At 37.3% G+C, this 25,051-nt stretch overlaps 1 protein-coding gene across 10 annotated transcripts in view; it reads left to right on the top strand.

Moving 5' to 3' along the window:
• The window catches only part of TLE1 (TLE family member 1, transcriptional corepressor), a 76,817-nt gene that overhangs the window by 43,734 nt on the left and 8,032 nt on the right, over positions 1 to 25,051 (top strand). For 6 of the 10 annotated variants that reach the window (XM_054055477.1, XM_054055469.1, XM_054055478.1 and 3 more), the window contains 9 exons: positions 548 to 752; positions 1,499 to 1,515; positions 9,268 to 9,384; positions 12,538 to 12,591; positions 13,996 to 14,148; positions 14,953 to 15,097; positions 15,821 to 16,011; positions 17,411 to 17,487; positions 22,909 to 23,158. In XM_054055477.1, the coding sequence (XP_053911452.1) occupies positions 548 to 752; positions 1,499 to 1,515; positions 9,268 to 9,384; positions 12,538 to 12,591; positions 13,996 to 14,148; positions 14,953 to 15,097; positions 15,821 to 16,011; positions 17,411 to 17,487; positions 22,909 to 23,158 (1,209 nt within the window). The remainder of the gene's footprint in view (positions 1 to 547; positions 753 to 1,498; positions 1,516 to 9,267; positions 9,385 to 12,537; positions 12,592 to 13,995; positions 14,149 to 14,952; positions 15,098 to 15,820; positions 16,012 to 17,410; positions 17,488 to 22,908; positions 23,159 to 25,051) is intronic. The other 4 variants (XM_054055470.1, XM_054055474.1, XM_054055475.1 and 1 more) reach the window with 3 other exon arrangements.

The following is a 25,051-nucleotide window of genomic DNA, read 5'->3' as shown; positions in this document are numbered from 1 at the left end:
TTCATGAATATTTTTTTTTTCTTCAAAAGCTTGGCTAGAATAAAACGTAAATAGGAAATTGAGCAGTGTCTTTAATGTTTTTTAATATTCAAAATAGAAGCTTACTTACTGTTTCCAGATTTGGGAGAGAGAGGTGTGAGTTTTGAATCAGTCTTGCCAGTGATCCTTTTTTTTCCCCGCAGCAATGATGCTACTTTCTATAGAAAGGGAGAGGTGATTAAGCCTTCTGCTGCTGCTGCTGTTTGTCACCAGTGATGCTGTGGCAGGCAGTAGCTGCCCAAACCCACCTGAGTAGTTGAACCTATTCCTTGGGCTGCAGCTAGCCTTTTTTGTTTTGTGGGACGTAAGCAGGGCTGTCTGTGGACAACATGATATTATGCAGTATGTATGGTGTGGTAAGACAAGGAAGAGGCTAGATTTAAATCAAACAAACAAATTTAAAAAATCCGCTGTTGTTTCTCAATTCTTAACCAAACTTCTTCCTTCTCCTTCCTATACTATGTGCTATATGTTGTTCTTCTGGGGATGATGATACCACTGGGAACAGCAGCAGCAGCTGCAGGCTCAACATCTCTCCCATGGCCATGGACCTCCAGTGCCTCTAACACCACATCCATCAGGACTTCAGCCTCCAGGAATCCCTCCACTTGGAAGCAGTGCTGGCCTTCTTGCCCTTTCTAGTGCTTTGGGTGGGCAGTCTCACTTGGCAATAAAAGATGACAAGAAGCATCACGATGCAGAACACCACAGAGGTGAGAGGCATGGCAGGCTTGACTAGGACTTTGTCAGATTTGCACATTGCTGCAAATTATGTGCATGTCTAAAGAATTGAAGTTATATAGAATGAGAAAAAATTGTTGGGCAACTTAAAAAATGCCTGCGTATATATCACTGAAGCAAAATTTAGCTTGGAAATTTTCAGTATATTAAAAGGGGATTGCTAGGTGTCACCTGCTCTATAGTTTTCAGGGCATTTTGACATCCTGGTACGTGCTTAGCTGTAACTCCAGTGGCCTGCACTGTGTTTTGAAAAACTGTTACACTGCAAAATAGGTAATTTTTTCAAAGAAAGTAATGCCGCTGGATAGGTGGATGAGTGGGAAATTAGGAGGAAGGAGAAATTAAGTTTTTAAGTGAATGTACTAAAAAGATTTAGATAATTGCACCTGTTACTTTAGTTTCATAGGCTTCCATTCTAGTATGCAGTTAAATATTGGGCAAAATTGCACTTAACTAATTTTTGAAGAAAAAGTAATTTATTCTGTCATGAAATAAAACTAGGCTTTGTGTATGGTTAAACTGTAAATCATGTTTACAAAACACTGTAATTTTCAGGAAATCACTGTATTAGGAATGTGCAATGACTTACATAAATAAAAGCCATTTTAAAACTGTTCATGGCTTGTGTTCTAATTTCCCCCCCCCCTTTTTTATTTCTGTTCTTGCCTCTTTGTCTGAACGGGCATGTCTGTGCATTTCTTGGTTACTGCGGGAGCAGACAGAGAGCCAGGCACAGTAAGTACCAATATTTCTGATAATATTTCCACTTCTAAGTAATGTAATGATCAGATGCTGTACTGTTTTGTTTTCCTTTTAGTAAGTTCCATATACTAGACCTATGTGTTTTCTGTTAGAATAACTCTTGTTTTATGCAGAACACCATTTGGAGGACTGTATGAATCAGGTTTGTTTCTAAGAAGAATAATTTGGGAGAGGCTTGAACTACAGTTTGCTCTTTGGCAGGGGGAGAGCTTCAAATCAAACATTATTGACTGCAACTTAATAAGTATATCATTATTAGGTAGAGTTAAGATTTTTGCTGTAGGATTTTCAGGAATTACAGTTGCAGAACAGATGAGAAATCTAGAATTCATGTGTCATGACAGTGTTTGGCCCTAGGAGTTTCTTTGACTGAATCTGTTTAAGCCCTACTAATGTCTTTACTGCTTAAAGGTATAACTTCAATAGCAATGCTTTTTTTCCCTTTAAACATAAAGTGACATAGAATTGGTGTAAGATAATCTTACCTGAAAACCAGCTAAGAACTACTTTGTTAAAGCTTTTTATATGTTTTGAGTGATAATGCTATATTAATCTTGGAGATGGGCATGTGCAACTTTCATGTCATTTCAACTAAAAAAGCTAATTCTGCTTGTTGATGCTATAGGTGAATTTGAGGTATATTTTGGTTATTTTCTCAATTAGAAAAGAGAAGAGCTAGGAAAAGTTATTTGACAGGTGTCTTTATGGTACTAAACTTTGCTTTGTTTTTTTGATGCTAGGACTTGACAATTATTTACTGTAAATTGTATGCATATTTTGTTTGTTTGTTTCTAGATTACTGAGCAAGATGCATTCCTTTCATCTTGCTTAATGTTACCAATGATAGTTACTAGAAATAATTTTAAGATGAGTTTTCCTGAAGCCTCAGACTTATTAAGGATATATTTCTTTAAGTGGAGCATATTTCTTTAAGTGACATTACTCAAGTACCGGATTCTTGAGTACTTTGCTTAAGAGCTAAGGAAGGAGGTTTTCAGTGCATGTCTGTGTCTGTGCAAACACACACATGCTCGTGTGGGATTGATGGCTTTGCGTTTTGCTCGGATATGTTTCCTGTCCTTCTTCCCATCCTCCCTTGCCCTGTCCATCATGTGCTTCACTAAAAGGTTTTTGAGTTTAAAATCAGGTGCTTCAGTGCTGTGAAATTCAGACTCTAAATTCATCTTGTAGCTGAGAATATTCTTGCCTGTGGAACGACAAATCTCAGAAATTAAACCAGAGTTTTGTGTTGTGAGATGCTTGCAATATCACTTGCTTAGTTTACTATATGTCAATTTTATTTAATAAAAGTACATAAAATTGGCACTGCAGTTACTTCTGTCTCCATATGTGTAACTCATGATTGCTTGGTTATTTTCTGTGGTAGGATTTTTTTAAGCTGAATTTCCTTCTAAGTAATATTTAAACAAACGGAGGTTTTATTTAATAAAAAAACTTTGCCATATGAATATTTTGAGTACAGATTACTACACTATGGTGGCCATAGTTTCTTTTTGGTCACAGTGGAGAATAATATTTGGTCCCAGTGGAGGATAACATAAAATCGGTCACAGGTTATACATGGCATACCAGCAGGTCTGTTGAATTATTACACATGGTTTCAACTGAGCTGTAGGCTCTTATTTTGCAGATTGCTCTGGGTCACCAAAATAATATCAATTTGATATTCAGAGTAACATTTGAAGTGCAGTGATGCTGTCAGAAATCGTGGTAAAGGCTTGCATTCATCATCTAAGACATAAAAGCACATGCTGTCCCATAAATTAATCATGATATTTGGTATTACCGTATAGTTCTACAGTATCATTTCCATCAGATGTCTAGTGTGACCTTCCAGTATCATCAGAAGAATCTGAAAGATTAGAATTTGGAACTTGCCTGTTTGGTTTTAATTTGATTTTTTTTTGACATAGATTTGAGTTAAAGCATATTGTGGCATACTATCTGAGAATATTAATTTTTAAGTGAGGACTGGTTTTATTTTTTTAAAGTCTCCTTAGGCAAATAAGCAGTCACGGGTTTTTATGTATTGTGTCTTTAGAAATTACTTAATAATGCAGCAAGATTCATGTATTTACAAAGCAATATAAAGCTATAGTGACTTTGTTGTTCTTGATTGTGATCAGTGTCCATTTTACTTACTTTTGCCATATCTAAATAACAAGGGCTGCATTTTTCTTTTTTATGTTATGTAAGGTTTCAGGAAGTGAAATGCAAGGAAGTTCTTTGTATTATAAGTGTATTTTTGTGCAATATATAACATTTAAGGTAGTAATAATAATATATTTCATACATAAACTGCTAAAACTATTTTGTAAACATTAAATTATAGGACTACTTTTATAGCGCTAAGTGGCTTTTGCCTGATGTAGCTGTAACCACCCAAAACTGGGTAATGAATGGTATTGTGTGAATGCAGACAACCCTACTATTGTGGCACCATCTGGCTGCAAGTAATGAAGCCAGGCAAAGTAATGAAGTTTTGCAACTGAAGCTTAATAAAGTTTGGGGAGACGTCATAACAAATAACTTCGATGTCCATAATTTTTTCTTTAGGGAACATACTGGCAACATTTTCCAAAGTCATCTTAGGTCTTGTTTTCCCACTGTCCTATAATCCTGTCTGGACAGCATTAAATGCAAATGTTCTGAAGTGCCCCACTGTATCAGTAACAATTTGTAGACAGTGAAATGTGACTTCATTGTGTGCTTGGGATTTACTTAAGGTTAGTGTTTATCTTTTGTTCTCATGAAAAACATTAAGCTTATTTTCTAAGACTTAGGAAGTACTCCTAAATTTTCCAAGAATTGGTTTTCACAGCAGAAAAAGATTCTGTGTCCTTAGCTCTCTGTCCCATTTTTCCACTCTCAGTGTTGGAGGAAGATGTCATATATAATTGAAAGCTCGTTTTTGGTTGATATTACTTGCAAGCTGCTTTTACTTTGTGCTTTGATTCTTTTAATATGGAGAGGTGGGTGGATCATAAAAGCAGTTTTGCAAAGGGCGCTCTTTGGTGTAGAACATATATACTTCTTGACCTTTCCAAAGGAAATAGTATTTTCTGTTACATAGCTTGTAATCAAAACCCTTAAATTTCTTAAATCAGTTATTTTTTTTTTTTATTTTTACTGGCTCTATCAACTTAAAAATAAGTCAGAACTTACAGTCTTTATGAATGCAAACTACAAATTAGCTTCAGCAGGAGTTGCTCACTCAGAAGAGCTGTGTGATGCTGCCTTGCAGTTGAGTTTGTAGCTGATAGAAAGCAGCTTGAGGCTGATGATGAAGGACAAGAAATCTGAGGTGGTCTGGTATAAAATTTTATGGATGCTCTGATTCTCATCGACATTAGCTAAAATATACTGAAATCAACAGAAACCTTATTCTCTGTTAATGTCCCCTGATTATTGAATCAATGTTGTAATTCAAAGACTTTAAGTCTTTTATATTTCCTAGTTCCAAATATGAATTATCAGAATAAATACAACTTAAAACGGTGAGCAAAGAGAGGACAAAGTCAGTAGCTTTCCATCACCAGTATTTGTTTTTAAAAAAACCTACTGACTTTGTAAGTCAACTCTTGGGTTGTTGACGTGTGTTTGCAAGAAACATGTTCAACAAACGGAAGTTAATTATTCTTGAGTTGAATAACTTTAAATGCAGTCTGCTTGTGCCTTACTGGTGAGGATGGTTAAGTACTAGTCCTTCTTCCAATGCCTACTGTATCCTTATATGTAAGTCCTGATGAGCAAGAACTGCTGAGAAGTGGATGTTTTGGTTGTAGGTGTTAGAGTTGAGCCTGTTTTGTTGAATATGTTCCTGCCTACATATGGGTATCCGTAGATAGCACTTTTGTGTTGTGCAGAGGTCCACTGTAGTAGTTAAATAAACACAGTGGCCCTGCTTGGTGATACAGGCAAGTGCAAGTTGTTAGCTGTACAGTCTGCAATGGCAGGTGGGTGCAGTTGGTTTGGATGTGCAGCGAGCAAGTGAATAGTTAAGCACAGAGCAAGTGTGTATATATTTGTCTAGGGGAAAGGGAAGTGGGAGAGAAAAGGAGCCCAATTCTAGAGAAGATCTTAATTGGGACCAGGTGTATGTGAACCATGAACCCTGTTGTGATGTAGATACTGTTATTTAATGATCAGCCTAAAGTTGTCAGTTCTATCGAGTTGTCTGTGCTGTATTATAACTGGGGCTAAATGAAATACTGTGGGCTCTCAGAGATACATCTCTGGCGCACATGGTTTGGATGTAGTTCCTATGAGGAACAGCATGGCAGTCAAAGAACTGCATTTGAGTAATGTGTATTATATTGCTAATAGAGAACCTGCCTTGTTTCCATGCACCATGACTAGGTCTTTGTTTCACATTTGCTGCTGTTTAAGTGTTTAACTTCTGTTGGCAGCCAAGTTGCTTTAGAATCCTGAGTTGCCTGTTACACAGCCCTTATGTGATCTGGTAAGTGACAGGAAGTGGTGCTACATGAGACTTTTTTTGTTCTTTGGGGACTTACTTGAAGAAAAGGGATTCATGTGAATGAGTTTTGAATTATTGGTAGAAAAATGAAATCTACAGAGAGAATTTATTTTGACCATTTCTGTTCTGAGATTCATATCCAATATAGATGTTGCATTGTTAAATTGAACTCCTAGTATGAAAACAAGGATTATTCTCAATTATGTGTCTATTCTATTGAAATTATGACTAAATGAAAACTGCTGTAAAGCAGTTCATCTTTACGATATCCACTATGCACATATATATATCTTTTTTGCCCTTTTTATACAAACTAATGATTATTTACGGTCAGTCCTAACTTGAAGTTTCTGTAGCATTGTTAAAAAAATTACGCAAATATTATAGCTAGAATAAAAAAATGTGTCTGCTTTTGAAAATAAGTCAGATTTTAGTAGGCTTGATAGAAGAACTAAACAGATTATTTTTTTGTAAAGAGATGGTAAGGAGATTGTGAAGCTATTGCTGTTGTCTCCTAGCTGGCCCTATCCCTGACAGTGAGTATATAGCAAATATAAACTACTAGAGCTGAAAGAGTCTGGAGGAGGGCTACAAAGTTGATCAGAAGGCTGGAGCAACTCCCATATGAGGAGAGGCTGAGAAAGAAGGTTCCGGTGAGACCTTATAGCAGCCTTCCTGTAGTTAAAGGGGCATCAGAGAGTGTGAAGGCGGTGTGGCACTGGAGCAGGTTGCTCAGGGAAGTCATGAAAGCCCTATCTCTGGAGATGTTCAAGGCCAGGCTGGATGAGGTTTTGACCCACCTTATCTAGTGGAAAGTGTCCCTGCCCATGGCAGAGTTGTTGGAGCTAGATGATCTTAAAGATCCCTCCCAACTCAAACCATTCCATGATTCTCTGACTATATGAAATATGGAAATGTGGCTTCTAGTAGGCCATCCTTGTTGTTCTCTGAATCTTAATGTTACATCTTGTGAAGACTGTAGATTACTGTTATGTGTTTATGTGATAAGTAAGCCATCAATCTTTTGAGGCTAAATCAAATTTAATAATCTTTGTTTGGCATTTACGAGGCAGTGGGAGCTAGGTATAAGTAGGAGTCTCTAGATGTGTTTCACCATACTGAAATTCTGCGAGACAAACCATAGAGAATTTGGTGGCATTGTTTAGGTAGACTTTAAACCAGAAAAATATAAGCCATTGTAGTTACACATATTTAATGACAAAATTTGCAAGCTGTTCCTTACACTTTTGTGCAGTAGCTTCAAATAACAGGGTTGCTAAATATTCCCCAGCTGCTGCCCCTTTGCCACCTGTCATCCATGCTTAATATTGACAATTTAAGGTGAGAAACTGAGTTTATTGATTTTACTGTGTTTGCATTGTTTTATTCCAAGCTTTTCAGTAGTAATACAAATGTTTTTAAAAATTATTTTTGTTAAGAGAACTCTCTCTTGTCTAAAAGGCTTTCCTCCTTTGGAAAAGACATTTGCAGTATTCAAATCTGTGGTCAAGTTTGAATTGACAGCTTGCTTGTTAAGATTTTTCTACTGCTACACACATGATGGATTTGGAATTAAAATGTTAGAAAAGAGTTTTAAGTTTTTTTAAGTAGTGAATCTCTTAAGTTTGTGTGCATCTGGTAGGAGATGAGCGGTTAAATTTAGACAGTATTTGTCAAGGCAATTAGTTCAGTGATCCAACAAGCCCACCTTTTAGCTGCAAAACATTGTGGCATTATTTTGAGCTTCTTTATACTGAATTTCATTAGATCCTCATATGCTTTGTGTAAGCTCCTTGGCATTTCTTTAGCTTGACTAGTCATGAATAAAAGAACTTTAAAATGCAGCTTCTGGTGTAGGAAAAAGAAGATTCAGATTGCCTTGTATCCTGTTTTGTTTTCTTTCTCCTTGGGACTAAACATTGATGTCAGACCAAAAGTACTGTGGTGTCCTGAGATTGTAAAGGGGAAGCCACTAAATGCACAGTTCACTGGCTATTGGTATATGTTTATGATTTATTAGGGTAAATATCTCTGGCTTTTGGGCAGATCTAAGTATTTGTTTTGAGGGCTTATGCTGTTAGAATACATGTTGGCATTGGGCTTTTCTCTTGTGAGAGATATGTGTATGCATGTAAATAGTTATTTACTTATATATTTCCGTGAGCATGTATTTTATTTATTTAAGCATGTACTTGGCTCTTAGGAACTAGGCTTGCCTGGTCTTTGTGAAAGGAGACTTTTTTCCAAGCCATTCAGTCTTGTTCACGGCATTAACGCATCAATGAATAAATTGGCCTCTTGCATATGCTAATCCTGCACTTAAAAAAACTCATTGTAACACATTTTAATGTGTTACATTTTGGCTTTGGCTGGAACTAAGGTGGAGATGGGGATTGAAGGCATGTCAAGTTGTCATGTGACTGAAAAACATGTGACTGAAAAATGTCTAAAATGTCTGCCCCTTTGGGTCATGAGTTTGTACTTGGCATAACTTAGCATGAATGAAAGCAGTCCTCATAGTTTGAGGGAAAGATTAGTCTTTGCTTTTGTCTTTTATGTGTGTGTGCTTCAGTTTTTCAGATCCAGTCTGATTAAGCAACACTTAACCCTTAATTTCACACAGTGAATATTAAGCCAAAAGTAAAAATATTTAATTGTTGTTTGCAATCCATTTGTTGAAGGCATCCAGTTGGAATTTACTGCAGCTAACAAATGATTAGTGTGTAAACTTATTTTGTAAATATTGGTTACTTTAAGAGTTAAAGGCAATTTGCCATATATTTATCCATGCCTGCAGATGCAGACATACAAAAGCCCTATTTGTGATGATGCAGAAGTAAGCAATCAATCAGATTATATTTAATAAGTCTCTTTTATTATGTGGGATCTGCATATAAGAAAAAAATCATTGTTACCTGCTCATGAATAAACAGCAAGCCTGTTTCTCCTAAACAATAAATTCAATTGAAATAATTAATTAAATAGATGATGACTCACAAGTGAGCAGATCTTTTGGTAAGTTGAACAATAAAAAGCCAGGCTTCTTAGAATGCATGAAGGTGTATGTGTTTGACTGGAGAATTTTAAGTTGAATTAAACTGAATGAAAGAATATATAGGTATCACTTTTCTAAAGCATCTATTACGTATAATTTGAGGTTTTAAGCATATATGAAGGGATCTTGAAAAAAAATTTTAATTGACCTTGTTATTTTGCCTTTGCAGAGTAATTCTCTGTTGGTCCCGGACAGTCTGCGAAGCACAGATAAACGCAGGAATGGCCCTGAATATACCAATGATATCAAAAAGAGAAAGGTGGATGATAAGGATTCCAGCCACTATGTAAGCAAATCGGTGTCAAAGAAGTGATCAATTTATTCGCATATGCTGTGCTTCTATGAGGAGTGAAAGAGCTGTGAAGTACAAAGCAGTGTATTTTCTATGGCTGATTAGTATATGTATTTATGTAGCAGAGAGACCTTTATTAATGATGCAAGAGTAGTGACTCAATAGTTGGGGCTCTTCAACAGGGAATAAGGATCCAGGAGTAGCTGTTTGGAATTCACAAGTGTTTTGGGAAATTTCTCGAAGTTGGAACAAGAAATCTGAACTGCTCTGAAACTTTTAAGTGTTTTCTAGAAATAAAAGATTTTGTTGATTTGGGGAGTGTTATTACATTTTTCTAATATTACCTATTCCCATGTTGAATAATAATTGCATGTGTTATGAAGCTGTACCTACTTAGAAAAGCTGTACCTACTTACTGTACCTACTTACTTCTTTTGGTTGACATAGTAGTTTCAGAAGAAAGCAAATTGAAATATGAAAAGTTCATAGTTTGCGTTCTGCATTTTTTACTGGCTTGCTTGTTCCTTAGCTTTGAAGAGACACTTCAGTACAACAATATGGTATATGCGACCTTCAGAAGGTTCGCATAGGCTTTCAACTTCAAGTCTAAATGCTCAGATAAATCACAGGATGATACTTGCAGGCATTAAAGACTAGGACTTTTGTGAAATAATACTGAAAGGCAGAATGTAGATTTAACAGAACATATTATTTTTTGATGTGCAATAATCTGCTAAATTGTCCGTTATTAATTCAATCACTAATTACTTTGTGGTTACCGAAACCCAAGAGAAAATCAGGTATCACTTTATTTCTTCAGAATTTGGTGGGGTAATTTCTCTTCTCATGAACCCAGAATATCTCTGAGCGCCTCTTGGATTTCCCTAGAGTTACTGACAGTACATGGCATTACTTCTTTCTGTGCATTGTAGTAGTTTTGCCAGTGTTTTTTCCACCACTTTCTAATAATCTTGTTTTGATTACAGAAGGGTTTGGCAAACTTCCGCATCTTACTCCTTCAACTTTCAGGGTTTAATATGCTATGAGTATTTTGCATTTTAAATATTTGAAGATTAAACATACTTAAGCTACAATTCATATTCTAAAAAAAAAGGAAGAATTAAGCTTAACTTACTTGTTTTTCTTGTATTTCACTGGTAAGAAACAGGAAGGATATTATTGCACTGTAGAAGTAGTTCATTTTAATCCACCTTTTAAATGCAAGATTCTGTTTGCTGTTTCTTTGAAATTGATTTTACAGATAAAGGCAGCGTCAAATAAAGCATTGAGCAAAACAAGGATATTTGAAAGGGTCTGCTTTATTCTAAGCTGGAAGGAGATTTTTTTTTAAAGATTGCCTGGTTCAGCCAACACAGCTGCTGATTTCAAGGTCATTTTAGATGCAGCGCTTGTAGGCCTGCTTTAGGCAGAAGGAAGATAAACGAGTTATAGGAATTGTTGCTTTTGGAAATAAGATGCAAAATGCAATTTATTTTTTTTTTTTAGACTTCTGACTGATTTTATCAGTGGGACCTTTATAGTTCAACCCATGGGTATGTCAGTGAGGAGAATCTTTTGATATTAATAGTACCTATATGGATGCCTTTGCCTGTCCAAGTAAATGCCTGTTTCTGAAGATTATAAAGTCAGTGGAGTGCACTTGATCATTGCTTGGCAGCTGTTGCCTTTCTCAGAGGCAGTATTTCTGGTGAAGAACTGTCCTACGTACTGTGCTATCACATACTCAAATGTGTTCTAACTTATTCTTGCCTTCTGGGTGGTCCATTCTTTTCAAGAGGTGGCAGATAACTGGGGCTGAAGCTTTCCTGTTCCTTCTCCTTTTTCACTCTTTGGTTGGACAGCTTCCTGAGTGGCAAACATAGCCACCATTCTGTCTTCAGTGGCACACTTGGGTCCCTAATATGTTTGAGCTATTTCTTGGAGCAACATTCAGCTGCTAAAGCAGAAGGGAAGGATTGAAACTTCCTGTTGGGGTTTTTTTATTTTTTTTGTGGGGGTTTCGTTTGTTTGGTTGGTTGGTTTTCATTTGGGTTTTTGGTTTGTTTCTTTTGGGGGGGGGTTCTGTGGGTTTTTTTGTTGGTTTTTTTTTTTTAAATATTAATGGCATGAAGAGTGAGAAAGGAACTGGTGTTGTACTTTCTGTCTGCCAGTGTTAAAAGTGATAGCCCAGACAGTTTGAAAGCAAGAGATCGTGGACAGTTTGAGCAGTGTTTTATGTCTGATTTGTTTGTGTAGAAACTTAACTTAAAGTATTGTCATTGGAAAAGTTACATTTGCCCACACAAACATCTTGAGTTTTGTCTTTCACTTGATTTTTTTGTTTGCTTGTTTTGAGTCAATACCCACCTCCTTGTTGAACCACCGTGGTGCAGTGTGGAAACCAGTAGACCACTGTGTATTATAGAATGCGTTCTGCTGGGGCATCCCATCCCATTTTGGAGATAGGGACCAGGAGGCACTGAAGTAGCAGCTGTTGTGAGGCACTAGAGCAGCTCAGGTAAACGCAGATTTATGTGAAACAGTGAAAACGCAGCTTGACAAGCACAATAAAACATTTCCATTTAGGAATTTCAAAGTTTTTTGGGTTTGTTAGGTGGAAATGTTGAAATGCCTTGGTATGTCTGAAGCTTTTTCCTACCAAGAACTTTCATTTTCAAAACTTTCCCATCTGGAATAGGAGAAAAATTGTCCTATTGCTTTGAGGAAGCTGATTCATAAAAAAAATGTCAGAAGAGCTCCAGCTTTCTGAGATCTGTTGTTTTTTAGGTATGCACTAGCAGTGATTTTAGTAAAATTAACACATAAGATTAGCATAAGAATAGCATCAGTTTCTCTTTTCAGGACTAGTGATAATGCCTTTCAAGATGGTAATAATGAGAGCATTTTGACCATCTTGCACTGAGAGACCATCACCTTTAAACTGTTTCTGCCTTATTTGGGTTTTACTATTGAAACGAAATAAGGTCTTATGCTTGTTTTCATTGTTTTCCCTATTGCTAATATGCTAACAAAAGGCTGTTTACTTTTTGCTTAGGAAAAACAAAAATTGCCTGAGTTGATGCCTAGTCTTTCTGGGGTCTTAATGTACTAATTTAAATGAACACTATATTTATTTATTTTTAATAGGACAGTGATGGGGACAAGAGTGACGATAACTTGGTTGTAGATGTATCCAATGAGGTAACTTTTTTCTTTTTTGCAGTCTTGACATTTGCCCAAAGATTAAAGGAAAAGTACGTTTAGATTTTAAAAGAAAAAGAATCCTCGGTGTGGATATGTTAAAATATTCACAACTCTTTCCTTTTGTTAGTGCTGTCGTTATTGTGTATTGAGCTTTATCTCATTGCCTGCCAGGCTTTTCCTTCTGCTGCTATGTCCAGATCTGATCCCTCTGCAGTTATGTTCTGACAATTCGTAGCTACTCTGTAGTGGAGGGAGTTCTGGTGAGATGCAGGTGGAGGGCTGAGGTTTTCAAACTACTGTCTTCAAATGGAAAAGGAATTTGAATGTCCTACTTCAAAGACAGCATTTTCTGGAGAGATTTGTTGGGGTTTTTTTCTAGAATGAAATCAGCTGAAGTCAGAATGAAGTCAGTCAGTACATAAAATTTTCCAGAGGTTGTAGGCACTTCTTTTTTACTCCAAGGCAGAGATTTGGTGGTGATATCAAGGTGAAGGGATGGACCTTCCCTTTTTTTCGTCTGTTATTTCATACAACAGAGATTTAGGAAGCCTGAGTATGGTAGCAAGGTTGTTCTACTCTGTGAAAGCACAGGGAGAGAAACTGACAGAGAAGTGGCTTCATCAGTTCCAGGTGCCCAAATGATGCCAGCCAATTAGAAATATGGGTATCTAACTCAGGATTTTAGTAATTCTTTCAGAAGCTCTACTTAAAATGAAAACAGCTCAAAAATCATGCAGTAGACTTAGTGTCCTCTTGTGACGATTGCTTCGTCCCTGCTGCTGTTCTCCTGAGCCACAGGTGCATGGAGAACCTGCAGAGCTCTGGTAGTATTGCAGCTTGCTGGGCTGGCTATTTCAGGTTAAAGAAAGTAAGTGCAGAAAGTGCCTCTGGAATAGAGAAAGATAATCACTTGAGAGGTGATTTCAATTTTTCCTGTAGATTTAAGTAGTGAGGTAATTGCAGATAGTATTTAGAAATAAGTTGCAGATACTATAGCATATAAAGCATGCATCTTAATCTCCTCTTCTGAAGACAGAGATGAGCAAGGTTTGTATGGCCTAAAAGAGATTGTAAAATGTTTGTTATCAGTAGCAGTGGGTGGAGAACATACATGGAAAAAACAGTGTAAACTTACTGCAGTTACTGTTGCTCTTCTCATGTGTTGTGTATGCTTGCCTTAGTTTGTACTTAGAAATTCTTAGATTACAAGCTCTATGCTTGTAAACAATTTATGATTACACGTAGTGCAAGTAAAACCCGAATGCTTACTATATGAACTTACTTGTGTCTCTAAATTACTTTTTCTCCTAGTTTTTTTTTTTCCCCATAGACTCCTTAGTGGTGTTTGTGTACCAACCCATGACGCAATTCTGTGCTGTTCTTCCTTTTCCACTGTTTTAGGATCCTTCTTCCCCAAGGGGAAGTCCCACAAATTCACCACGTGAAAATGGCATAGATAAAACCCGCCTGCTGAAGAAAGATGCCTCTAGCAGTCCAGCATCTACAGCCTCTTCAGGAAGTTCCACTTCCCTCAAATCCAAAGAAATTAGTCTGGTAGGTAGCAGTCTGTTGTCCAAATAAATGTTCTTTCTTGTGGGGTCTAACTCTCCATTCTCCTGCAACTGCTTGTGGAAGAAGGGACACAGCTTTAAACATTGGAAGCAGAAATAGACCACTGTTTTTCCAGACCTTTTGTACTACTGTTCAGCTTTCTACTTCAGCAATATTTTTTTCTGCTTCATTTTGATTTCTTATATTTCCTACATTTCTGTCAAATGAGTTACAAATTTATTACGAAGTACAAAAGTCAATTAAGCGTTGTTTATTTTTTCTTCAGCAACAGTTTATGGTTTCACTTAGCCTGTATGTAGTCACTAAGAATTTCTCTAGGCTTTGTTAAACTGTTCTGAATAAGCTGTTACTCTTTGAAAATTTTTCCGTCAGTATACCTATAATTTGATCAGATTCTCTACGGCTTTGTTGTCATAGTTGTTTGATATTTGGATTTGTGCATATATTTGCTGTGTCCAGTAATAATTGAGATAATGGTTTCAAGCAAAAATAAGCTAGTGATGCATACTGTGTGTCCTGAAAAAAATAAGTTCATGCAGATTTTTAATACAAATGAAGAGGGAAAAATAATGTTGTGTGTTTCTTTTCTTATTTTAATTTTGGCAACAATCAAAAAGGTCAGGGTTTCTCTCCCACAAGTTAATTTTGTCAGCACTGCATGGATTTATGAAAATTGGCTGAGGGACTAGGTAGTAGATGCCCAGCATACCAGGTGCTGTTGTGATAAATTTTATAATTTGGCCTGGATTAAAAGTAATACTCATTTAATTTGCTTAATGATACCAGCATGAAAAAGCCAGCACGCCTGTTCTGAAATCCAATACACCAACTCCTCGTAGTGATGTGCCAGCCCCAGGCACTAGTGCAGCTCCAGGACTTCGTCCAGGCCTTGGCAAGCCTCCAACCATGGACCCGCTGGTTAACCAAGCTGGTAATGCATTACTTCATGTAGTTTCTTGGTTCCAAATCTAATGTTTTTTTCTTATCCCTATGTAGTGTGAATGTTAACTAAATGTATTGCTTTGTTATTGATATCAAGAGAGGGCTTGATGAGAAGCAGATGTTTGGATTATCAAGAGTTTCGATATCTTTCTATCTCTTATTCTTCTTTGTTTGCTTTTGTCTTTATCTTTTTTTGAAAAAAAATCCAGAGACTAAATGCAATGTTAAAAAGACTTCTCAGAAGTTTCTGGTACTTGTTCTGAATGCAGTCTCTCCTCCAGCTCTTTGTCTGAGTCTACTAATACTTGCTGCAATGTACATCTTCAGAAATGCAGGGGGAAGTTTATTTTTGCTATTCAGACTGGTACAGCACAGTTGTTTCAGGCATGAGCTTTGTAAATCATATCTGTCAGCTTTACCACTTAATTTGGCCAAGGAGAGACTAATGTAAGCAGGGAGATATTACAGAAATGGAAATAGGTAGTGCTAGAAGAGATTGTTTGAAGTAATTAGCAAGTTCAGACTTCAGTAGATCTTATTTATGTTGAGTGAAAAGAAGTGGTGCTACCAATAGATTATGGCAATGCTTCTTGGCAATGTGTGTATGTGAAAGGTGAAGATGAGGTATTGTAAGGGGGGAAAAAAAAGGGCTATTTTCTTCCCTCTATGCAGGAATATATAAATAAATCTACTTGATTTCATTGCTCCGTAGCTGCAGGTTTGCGAACACCATTGGCAGTACCAGGACCATACCCTGCTCCATTTGGAATGGTACCTCATGCTGGCATGAATGGAGAGTTAACCAGTCCAGGGGCAGCCTATGCCAGTCTGCACAATATGTCACCCCAGATGAGTGCTGCTGCTGCTGCAGCTGCTGTGGTTGCCTATGGAAGATCTCCTATGGTAGGCCATACAATGCATGCAGTCTCAGTTGTGTGATTATGGTTCAGTAAGAACAGCCACATGCTTCATCTAATGCTCTCGAATTCCCAAGCTGTAACAGCGCCAGAGGACTGGCAGCTTCACTGTGTGTTTCACTTCGCCGCGTGGCTGGAGAAGCAAATTTGCACCTTGAAAACAACGAATCTTGGTGTATTTATGTATGTTTCTTTTTTTCTTCACCTTTGTCAGTGCTTTGACTGATTAATAAATGCCAAAAAAAATATTTTATGCTTTAAATGAAAAGGTAGCTTTGGTAATTACTAAGTATTTAATTGCTGCTGTGGACATCTGTTTTCCTGTTGCAGAACCAGGTTTGTGTTCTGTACAGACATAACAAATTAATATTGAGGCATGTAGTCGTATTTTTATCTATGTCTCTGTCCTGGTATTTTGTTGTTGGTTTGTTGGTTTGGTTTTTTTTGTGGAAATCAACATGAGAAATTGGTTGGTGTGTATCTTGGAGCTCTGTGATAAGGTGCGTCAAGAACAGTTGGTGTTGTGGGTGTGGTAAGTAAATGCAGCATAGTAGTGATAGCTGCAGTTGAGCAGAATAACATAGGGTCCTGGTTCTGCAAACATGAGATTGATGGCAGCTTAGACCAGCTTGCCTACTTGCAGTTTTGCGAGTTTGGACTAAGCTTGTCATCTTCTTGTTATTATAGATATGTCTTTTTTTTTTTCAACTGGTAGACAAGGTTTTTATGTGGAAATGTGGAAATTCTAAATATTATGTGTATTCCTTAGAGCAATAAAAAAATGAAATTGGGTGTAGTGTTTAGAAGGAAACTGAGTCTGTTTGATCCAGAATTTGTGTGGATTATTTTATGTACATATTTATTGAAGATATTAAAGTTTAGTGCAATTTCAGTGTGTCAACTAGTGTATTTAACTTGTAGACAAATTTATGTGCACCCTGCAGTGTGGCTTTGTGAGAATGATGTTGCCACACACAGTGCAGTGTAGCCATGAAGGTCCTGGGGCTGCTTTCCAGCACTGTGCTGTGTCTGTATGGGTATGCTCTAGCTGTGGCAGGGCTAAAGAATGCTGCTGTGGCTACATGCTGACACACTACAGCCTAATTCCAGGGCTAGCTCTGTGCTAACTCAGGGGAACTTACATTATGCCCATTGGTGTGAATGCATGGCATATATAATTGGCTTTCTATTCGCACGTGATTACTTCTAACAGAAGCATGCCTAGGGAATTTTTTTTTCCAACCCCCGTGAAGGGGCACACACTTATCTAATACTGTGAGTAAAAGCCACTTTTTGGTTAAATGCATAATATCTTGGGGGTTAAGAAAAGGGGCTTGGCAAATGAGAAATTGCAAGTGTGAGATTAATTCATTTTTCATTGTCAGGTTGGGTTTGATCCTCCTCCTCACATGAGAGTACCTGGAATCCCTCCAAATCTAACAGGGATTCCTGGGGGAAAACCGTAAGTAACTTTTAACATTTTGGTAACATCTGCAAAATTAGTTATCTTGTGTCATTGAACAAGAATTTCAGAGGAATTAGTGTCTGATTGTTCCCAAGATGTTGTCTAGGACTTCTCCTGGTAACAGATGCAGTATATAAATTTTTAAACAGTGGATGTCATAGCCCAAAACAGGTGTGCATATACCTATTTCTAAGGAAAAGCTGTTGAATTTATACTGGAAAGTTTTTTATTTTCTCCTTTATCTGTTATCTTTCCATCAGCAACTTTAGAACAGTCTCTTGTTTTAGTCTTGATTGGCTACAGCAAGCTAGATGCTGTCTGCTGCCTGCAGTGTTTTTGAGTGTCTTATTTACATTAGGCAAATCTCCTGTATTTTCTGTATAAAATGCATGGGTTGTATAATGAGGCAAACTACTGGAGTACTCCTGGTTTATTTTCAAAATCTGCTTTTTTTCTAGAGTGCAGTTAAGGTGCCACATTAAATTAGTTTTACGAGATTTGGAGTTTTAATCCTAGTCTTGTTGCAAGAACTGTTGAATCCCTAGCCATATATGTGTGCTCATGGATGCACATTTTAATCAATGGCTATGCTGGGACTATTTTTTTCACGCAGCCCTGCTTCCAAGAGAAAATTAAGTTCCTTTCTTTCCAAAGGAATGGTATTTCTGATAGCACCCAGTTCTCTTTAACACCTGTGTCTCCTGAGGTCAGGTAATTACTAGTTTGTTAGAAAAATTAGCCTCTGATGAACCCAATCCTACTTGTTTATTTGCTTTTATCAAGGGACTGTTGTCTGGAAAGCTTGTCTTTTTCACTTGCCTTGTTTGGTAACTTGGTTAAATATGTCTTTACTACTGTCTTTTTGTATTCCTGAATGTTAATCCTTCATTTTTGCTCTTTGCAGAATCTAATCTTGTTAGCAGTGGTTCAGATGTACTTGGAAAATTGCATAGCAGTCTAGAAAGTTGAAGTGTCTTCAGCAATTTCTTAATTATACAGACAAGCTAGTCTTTGTCTTTGGTAGCAGGCTGGATTTTTAAAAAAATTATTTCCTATGCGGCTTTTCAGGTTTTTCTTATTACTTTGATATACACACGAGTAATCTCATACTAGTTGTTTACTCTCTTCAGCAATTAGTAGTTCAGTAATTTTGTGGACAAGGACTTGATATCTGTATGTATGTATAAATGTGCATAAAATAAATTTTCATATTCTTGATTTCAGAGGGTGAGTGAGTGTTTATCCGTTTATCCCTTCCAGAGCCATTACTTAATGGAGAATTAATTTTGTCTTAGGCTGGGAGAAGGAAATGAATACTAATTTTGGACATGGACAGATGGTGACAGTGTCTTGCACATTGAAGTGTGCCCTGGATGAAGTTCTCAGTGTGTTGCTGTAGTCACATTTTTTGTTTTGCATAGCCTTTCTGGTGAGGTACTTATTTAGATTTTAGCTGCTGTAGCTGCTAAATTAAGGTTCTTGTGGATTTCTCCTTGATGTGAACCTCACCTTGTAAGAGTTGTTTTGTGTACTGCCCACAGATTTTCAAGTTTGGTAGTAAGAATTATGTCCGCAGGATTGCTTCCCTGATGTCTGAAATTGTGAATTAATAACGGCATTGACGACAAGTTTATTTCTTGGTATTTTTCAAATGTGGTTTTAATTGAAGCACAAGTTGTTATACACAGACACCAGGAAGAGCTGAAAATATATATTTCTTATTTTAGTAGGAAAGGGGAATGTCAGCTAATAAATGTTCACTCTTTCAGCTTCTAGTTGTAAGCTGGTTTCCCTTTGAGTTTTTGGAAAGGAATTGTATGCTGTTCTAGAATTGCTCAAGGTAAAAATTAAAAACGTTTCAATTCTCCTTATGTTCATGCTTGTTTATTGAATGCATGAGGAATATTTTAAAGGAAGTATAATTTTGCTATATTGTAGAATAACAGGTTGCTTTTCCTCCCCCTTGTGCCTCTGGGTAGAATTATTTCATGACTTATATGAAGAAAAAAGAGTTTCTTATTTCTATACAAATAGCTTCATCCTTATTCCTTGGCATTTCATCACATGTAGTGAAACACCATACTCAGATATTCACAGTTGTGATAACTACAGCTAAAAATAAGCTGGAGTACAAAGAAGAGTTGAAAGTAAAATGCTATCATCAGTAGAATAAACTGTCTGCTTTTGTGTTTTGCAGTTGGCAAACTGTTATGCTAGTTAAGAAATTCTGTTTGAATTGGAGAAATTAAATGGAAGCCTTTTTTTTTAAGGCAGGAATTGCATGTGTTGTATCAATTCAAGTACTTACAGCAGCTGGGAGTTAGATAGGTTAGTTGATTTGCCCTGTTCTTGAGCAGTGAATTTATGTGGGAGCCTGTTTGGTTAAATATTTCCTTGAGGAGGAAGCACTGGAAGTAGCATCCAACCCAGAAGTATCAGGCTATATCACCTCTTATCATGGTGACCTGGGGGAGAAGTAGCCAAAGACAACAGTGCCTGAGCTGCAAATAAGCATTTGCATTCATGTCTCCAGTACTGTGATCTTCTGGAGACAGGAGCTTTCCTTGTCTACAGAGTGGTATTCTTGCAAATGATGCAAATGATTTTCAAAGTATGTGTAATGAAAAGTTATACCATAATACCTAGTAGATGCAAGTAACTAGTCCATGTAAGTGTAATGACAGTGGTGATGTCAGCACGACATGCCACACGTATTGAAGCAAACAGGAACTTCTACTTTTTTGTGTGCTTATCTTGGCAGGGGCAGAGGGATTTGGCAATGTGTTTAAACAGTAGTTTGCTAATAAGTTGCACTGCAGAAAAACCTGTTTTGTCTTGTAAAAAACTATGCTGGCCTGATTGTTAGGCCCTCAGACTCAGTCATGCCAAGCCCTTACCAACTGATGTTGGAAGCAAATGCCTGCTCATGAAGATAAAAGGAGAGACTACTCTCTGAAACCATGCTTTAAACACAGGTGTACTGGTTAAATTCTACTTGATTAAAAGTACACCGGGTAACACTCTGGCACTTCAGAGCAGAAGAGTTCATTGTAATTCTTCAGTATGCATGAACATGAAAAATGTTCCCGTTATTTTCCTCCTGCTGTATCTCAGCAAAGACTATAGAAGCATTTCAAAACAACACTTATTTAGGTATTTTGAATCAAACAGAACATTTATGCTGTGACATTCCATTGCAAAAATAGTCATGTACAAGTGGATTATTCATCTTAAACATGCTGGAAAAAATTGCTTAATACTTGCTTAATTGTCTTTCTTCAGTCTGCAATAAAAGCAAGGGCAGGCTGAGACTGCAAAGTTCTCCAGTCAGTATATTCTTACTGCTAAGAAATATTCTGCAACTGACTTTAATCTGGAGCGCAGGATGGGGCCAAGCTTTTCAGCCTTTTAAGTGCTGTGACTCTTTAGCTGATTTCTGTACCTGAACTTGAGCAGTTGTTCAGCCTTAAGCAGTCTCCTCTTCTTCTTCCTCTCCCATCCTGTGTATTATCTGTTCGGTAAGTATCTAGTTTGGGACACTCTTGTCTCTTGTTATCTTCGCAGAAATTATATAGATTTCTAGTTAAGCTTTTATCATTGCTGTAGTTTTTCATACAAAAGAAAAAGATAAAGGATTCTGTGGGGAGAAATACATGTGATTTGCTGTGCATATTGTATACATGTAAGGGAGTCAGCTTTACACTTCCTTTCTTATCTGGCATTTCCCATTCCTGACATTTCCATGGCAAGAAAGATTTGCCATTGCCCTCGCTTATCCTGCATTTATGTGTGTTCTCTGAGTAGGCTTTCAACTCACGTGTCCAACAATTAAATATGATGATACAGGAATTGTGTGTGTATGCACTATTAATTTCTTCTTTGTTAATAGCAGTTTCTGTTAACAGTTTCTGTTTTTACTGTCCCTTCTGAGAGAACTGTGGTATTGTATAGGGTGGCTGTTTCCACTGATACTTTCTCTATGACAGAACTTTAGAGTTCCTTTACCTCTCCACTTATCTGTCTTTTTTAAAGGAATACCTGCTGTTCTGCTCCTGGGTCTATTCAGTTACTTTGTGATGTCTCTTACAAATCCAGGCATCTTGCTTGTTCCTTCCTTGTAAACTGTGCAGTACTTGGAAACATGCATTAAAATGCTTTGAAAATACTAGTCCAGAGCTCATAACAGAATATTAATTCAATTATCTATCATTGGGTCTTTAGAAGAGGGATGCAATACTAATACTGGAGCTACAGTAACTGAAAATTTCTGAGGAAGAAGATATATTTGGAAAAGAAAGGACAATTCTGGACACAAGAATCTATTAGAAAAATGAATCACTAGGGAGAAGGTCTCTCATTAGCAAAAAAAGGTGCTTATATTTTTTTATCTGCATTGGCCTCTTGAAGAGGGCTGTTAATGTAACTGTAGCATCAAAAACAGAGCTATGGATGTGCTTAAAACAGGAAAATCAAAAATAGGCTCACCAAAAAAAAGAAAAGTAGCTCTTTGCAGTAGTGTTTCATTATGATTTAAAACAATCAATCAAAGAAAACCTCTGTCACCTGAAACCTTTATTAGCTACTATTTGTGACCTGATCCTTGAGTAGAGCTGTCTTTAAACATTACAGTGAACATGAAAAAAATTATTTTGTGTACTTTCCTCAAGGAGGAGGATTTTTATTCTCAGCTAGGATGCATTTCCTCAAACCTCAGTTTGCATATACCTGAAATCATGCACTGAATAAAAATAAAAGATATTAGAGAAGTGCCAAAAATAAGTGAGCCTTTCAGCTTTTCCAAAGTGCTTACTCAGGAAAACGTAATTATGAGAAGATGGTATCAGCTTTCTGATGAAAGGTATGTGCAACCACTCTGCATGTTTCTATTTTCTGTTTAAAGGATTAGTTACTAATTGGAAAGGTAGGCACCACAGCTGGTGCTGATGTTAAAGATGAGGTGCAGAAACAGAGCAAGAGTTGAACTTGTGCTACTGCAAGGCAACCGGTTCAAGTCTCATGGAATAAGTCTGGAAGAGTAGTGCCTGACTAGTCCTGCTGGAGGATTTGTGGTGCTGAGACTTGGAAATGCTGGCTACAAAGTAGAAGCTGAAAGATCTGGTTATCCAGGTGGCTGAGAGATAGCAGCCAGAACCTTAGTCCATGGAATTAAGGGTAGGATTTAATGTGTTTCCCCACTGCACAAATGCTTTAGGTGAGGCAAACTGAAAATGTCTGTTATGCATCCTTGTCTCCCTCTGAAGCTTCCTCTGCCTTTATTACTTGGCACTGTAGTGTTGGTTTTCATGAGATAAAAGATTGGCAAAGAAATCAAATTTAAAAAATACTGTGTTTTTGTTGCATTATAGCACAATAACAAGTTGATTCTTTTCCCTCTTCTCTTCTTACCTTTCCCCTCAGAGCCTACTCCTTTCATGTTACTGCAGATGGTCAGATGCAGCCAGTTCCTTTTCCTCCTGATGCCCTCATTGGTCCAGGAATTCCTCGTCATGCCCGTCAGATCAACACTCTGAACCATGGGGAAGTTGTGTGTGCGGTTACCATCAGCAACCCTACAAGACATGTTTACACGGGTGGCAAGGGGTGTGTAAAAGTCTGGGACATCAGCCAGCCTGGTAACAAAAGCCCTGTCTCTCAGCTGGACTGTTTGGTAAGAGAACAGGAACATGTGCACCAGGATATCTTCTCCTTGGAGACTCAATAAGTTATCTTTGTCCGCATTTTCTTCATATTGCAAGAAAATAGCAGGCTGTTCTATTTCCTGCTTTATGTATGTAGCTGTCTTTTCTTCAAACACTTGACAGGTGGAGTTACAGAGAAGAGTACTGGTTTGTTTAGGGATAAATATAATCACTAACGGTCAAATTACAGATAAGATTCCTGAGGAGAGAGTGTACCTGAATTTTTTTTTCCTGCTGCTGATTTTCATGCATGAGTTTAAAAGGCATGTAGCCTGGCTTGTGCAGAGCTGCACAGTGAACACCTCTGTAGGTGTTTCACTCACACAAGGATTGACAAACCCTTTCTTTGTAAGAATGTAGTTACCCCATAATGAAGTAATGTGACAAGGTACCAGGGTCACTTTAAGTCTTGCTATGTTTTTGTTACTGATCCGTAACTGAACACATTTTGAACTTATTCATGTCTGCAGATATGGAAGAGACTGAGTGCCTATATAGATATATATAGCTGAAAAGCTAACTTGAAAGCATTAACAGCTCAATGAAACACCTCAATATCAGAAGGAACATAGATGTTTGTGAAATGTTAACTGAGAAGGGTTAATCTCAAAAAGCACAGTAATATATAGTCTGAATGAAAATAATTCTAGCTTCAGTCTTGATCCAATTATATAGTGGGTTTTTTTATTTGTTTTGGCTTTTTTTTAAGCATTTATTCTTTATTTACTGCTTCCCTTATGTTAGTTGTGTACTAGGAAAAGTCTGTTTGAATGTGTATTCTGTTCTGTCACAAGTATGTGTCTGGATGCACTGTCCTAGCTACCTTCGTGTTAGTTACAGAGCAGTAATGGCTAACGCTAACTAAGCCAATATTTCCACTGCAGTACTTACTGCTCCTTTGTTTTAAATAAAAAAAAAGTAGTAGTAGGAATGCTGTTGACTGCTTCTTGCAGTGGTTTGTTTTATGTTTGGAGTTACAGATCTTAAACCTCCATTTCCTAAAGAACTGTTACCGTGCTAGTTTTGCAGCTCTTACAGAGCAATGGACATCCGGTACACTTAAGGAGTCAAAGTTAAGCTTGTAACAAATGAAGACTGAAATGTTTTCCTTGTAGTACAGTCAGCAGTAGTATCACAAATGTGAAACTAATAAGTATGGTAAGAATCATGTGGAGCAACAAAGAACTACCATAAATCCAAGACCAGAATGGGAATATATTTTAACTTTGAAATGTTGAATGTAAAATAGTATTTGGTAGAGAACTTCAAAACCTGAAAGGCATGAGACTTGAAACTGCATTTTCATATCGGATTGTCTAAATGCCACATAAAAGGTCATTTACTTTAATATTGCTGTTGTTGATGAACTTAGCTAAGAGTACACTTCCAGAAATACAATCTCTGGAAAACATCCTCCTAGAAGACATGCTAAAGCAAATGGAGGACATGAAAGTAATCAATAGCAGCCAGTGTGGCTTCATCAGGGGCAAATTCTGTATGACCAACTTAGTGGCTTTCTATCGGGGGTAACCACAGCAATGGACACGGGTAAACTGGCAGATGTGATTTATGTAGACTTCTGTAAAGCTATTGACACAGTCCCCCACAACATCCTTCTCCCTAAATTGGAGAGATATGGATTTGATGGGTGGATGGTTCAGTGGATACACTGGTTGGATGGTTGTATTTAGAGAGTAGTGGTCAATGGCTTGAAATCCAGGTGGAAATCTGTGACGAGTGGTGTCCGTTGGCTCTGTTTTTGTGTATTGAGATAGAAGACTTGCTGTTTGTCAGGTTTAAACCAGAGTAGACTGTGGCAGTAGGATTCTGCAGTTTAATATCTGCAGCTGTAGTCTCTGCTT

Source organism: Cuculus canorus, chromosome Z, assembly GCF_017976375.1.
Source record: "Cuculus canorus isolate bCucCan1 chromosome Z, bCucCan1.pri, whole genome shotgun sequence".
Classification (NCBI taxonomy): Eukaryota; Metazoa; Chordata; class Aves; order Cuculiformes; family Cuculidae; genus Cuculus; species Cuculus canorus.
This window is presented reverse-complemented; position numbering and strand designations above follow the sequence as displayed.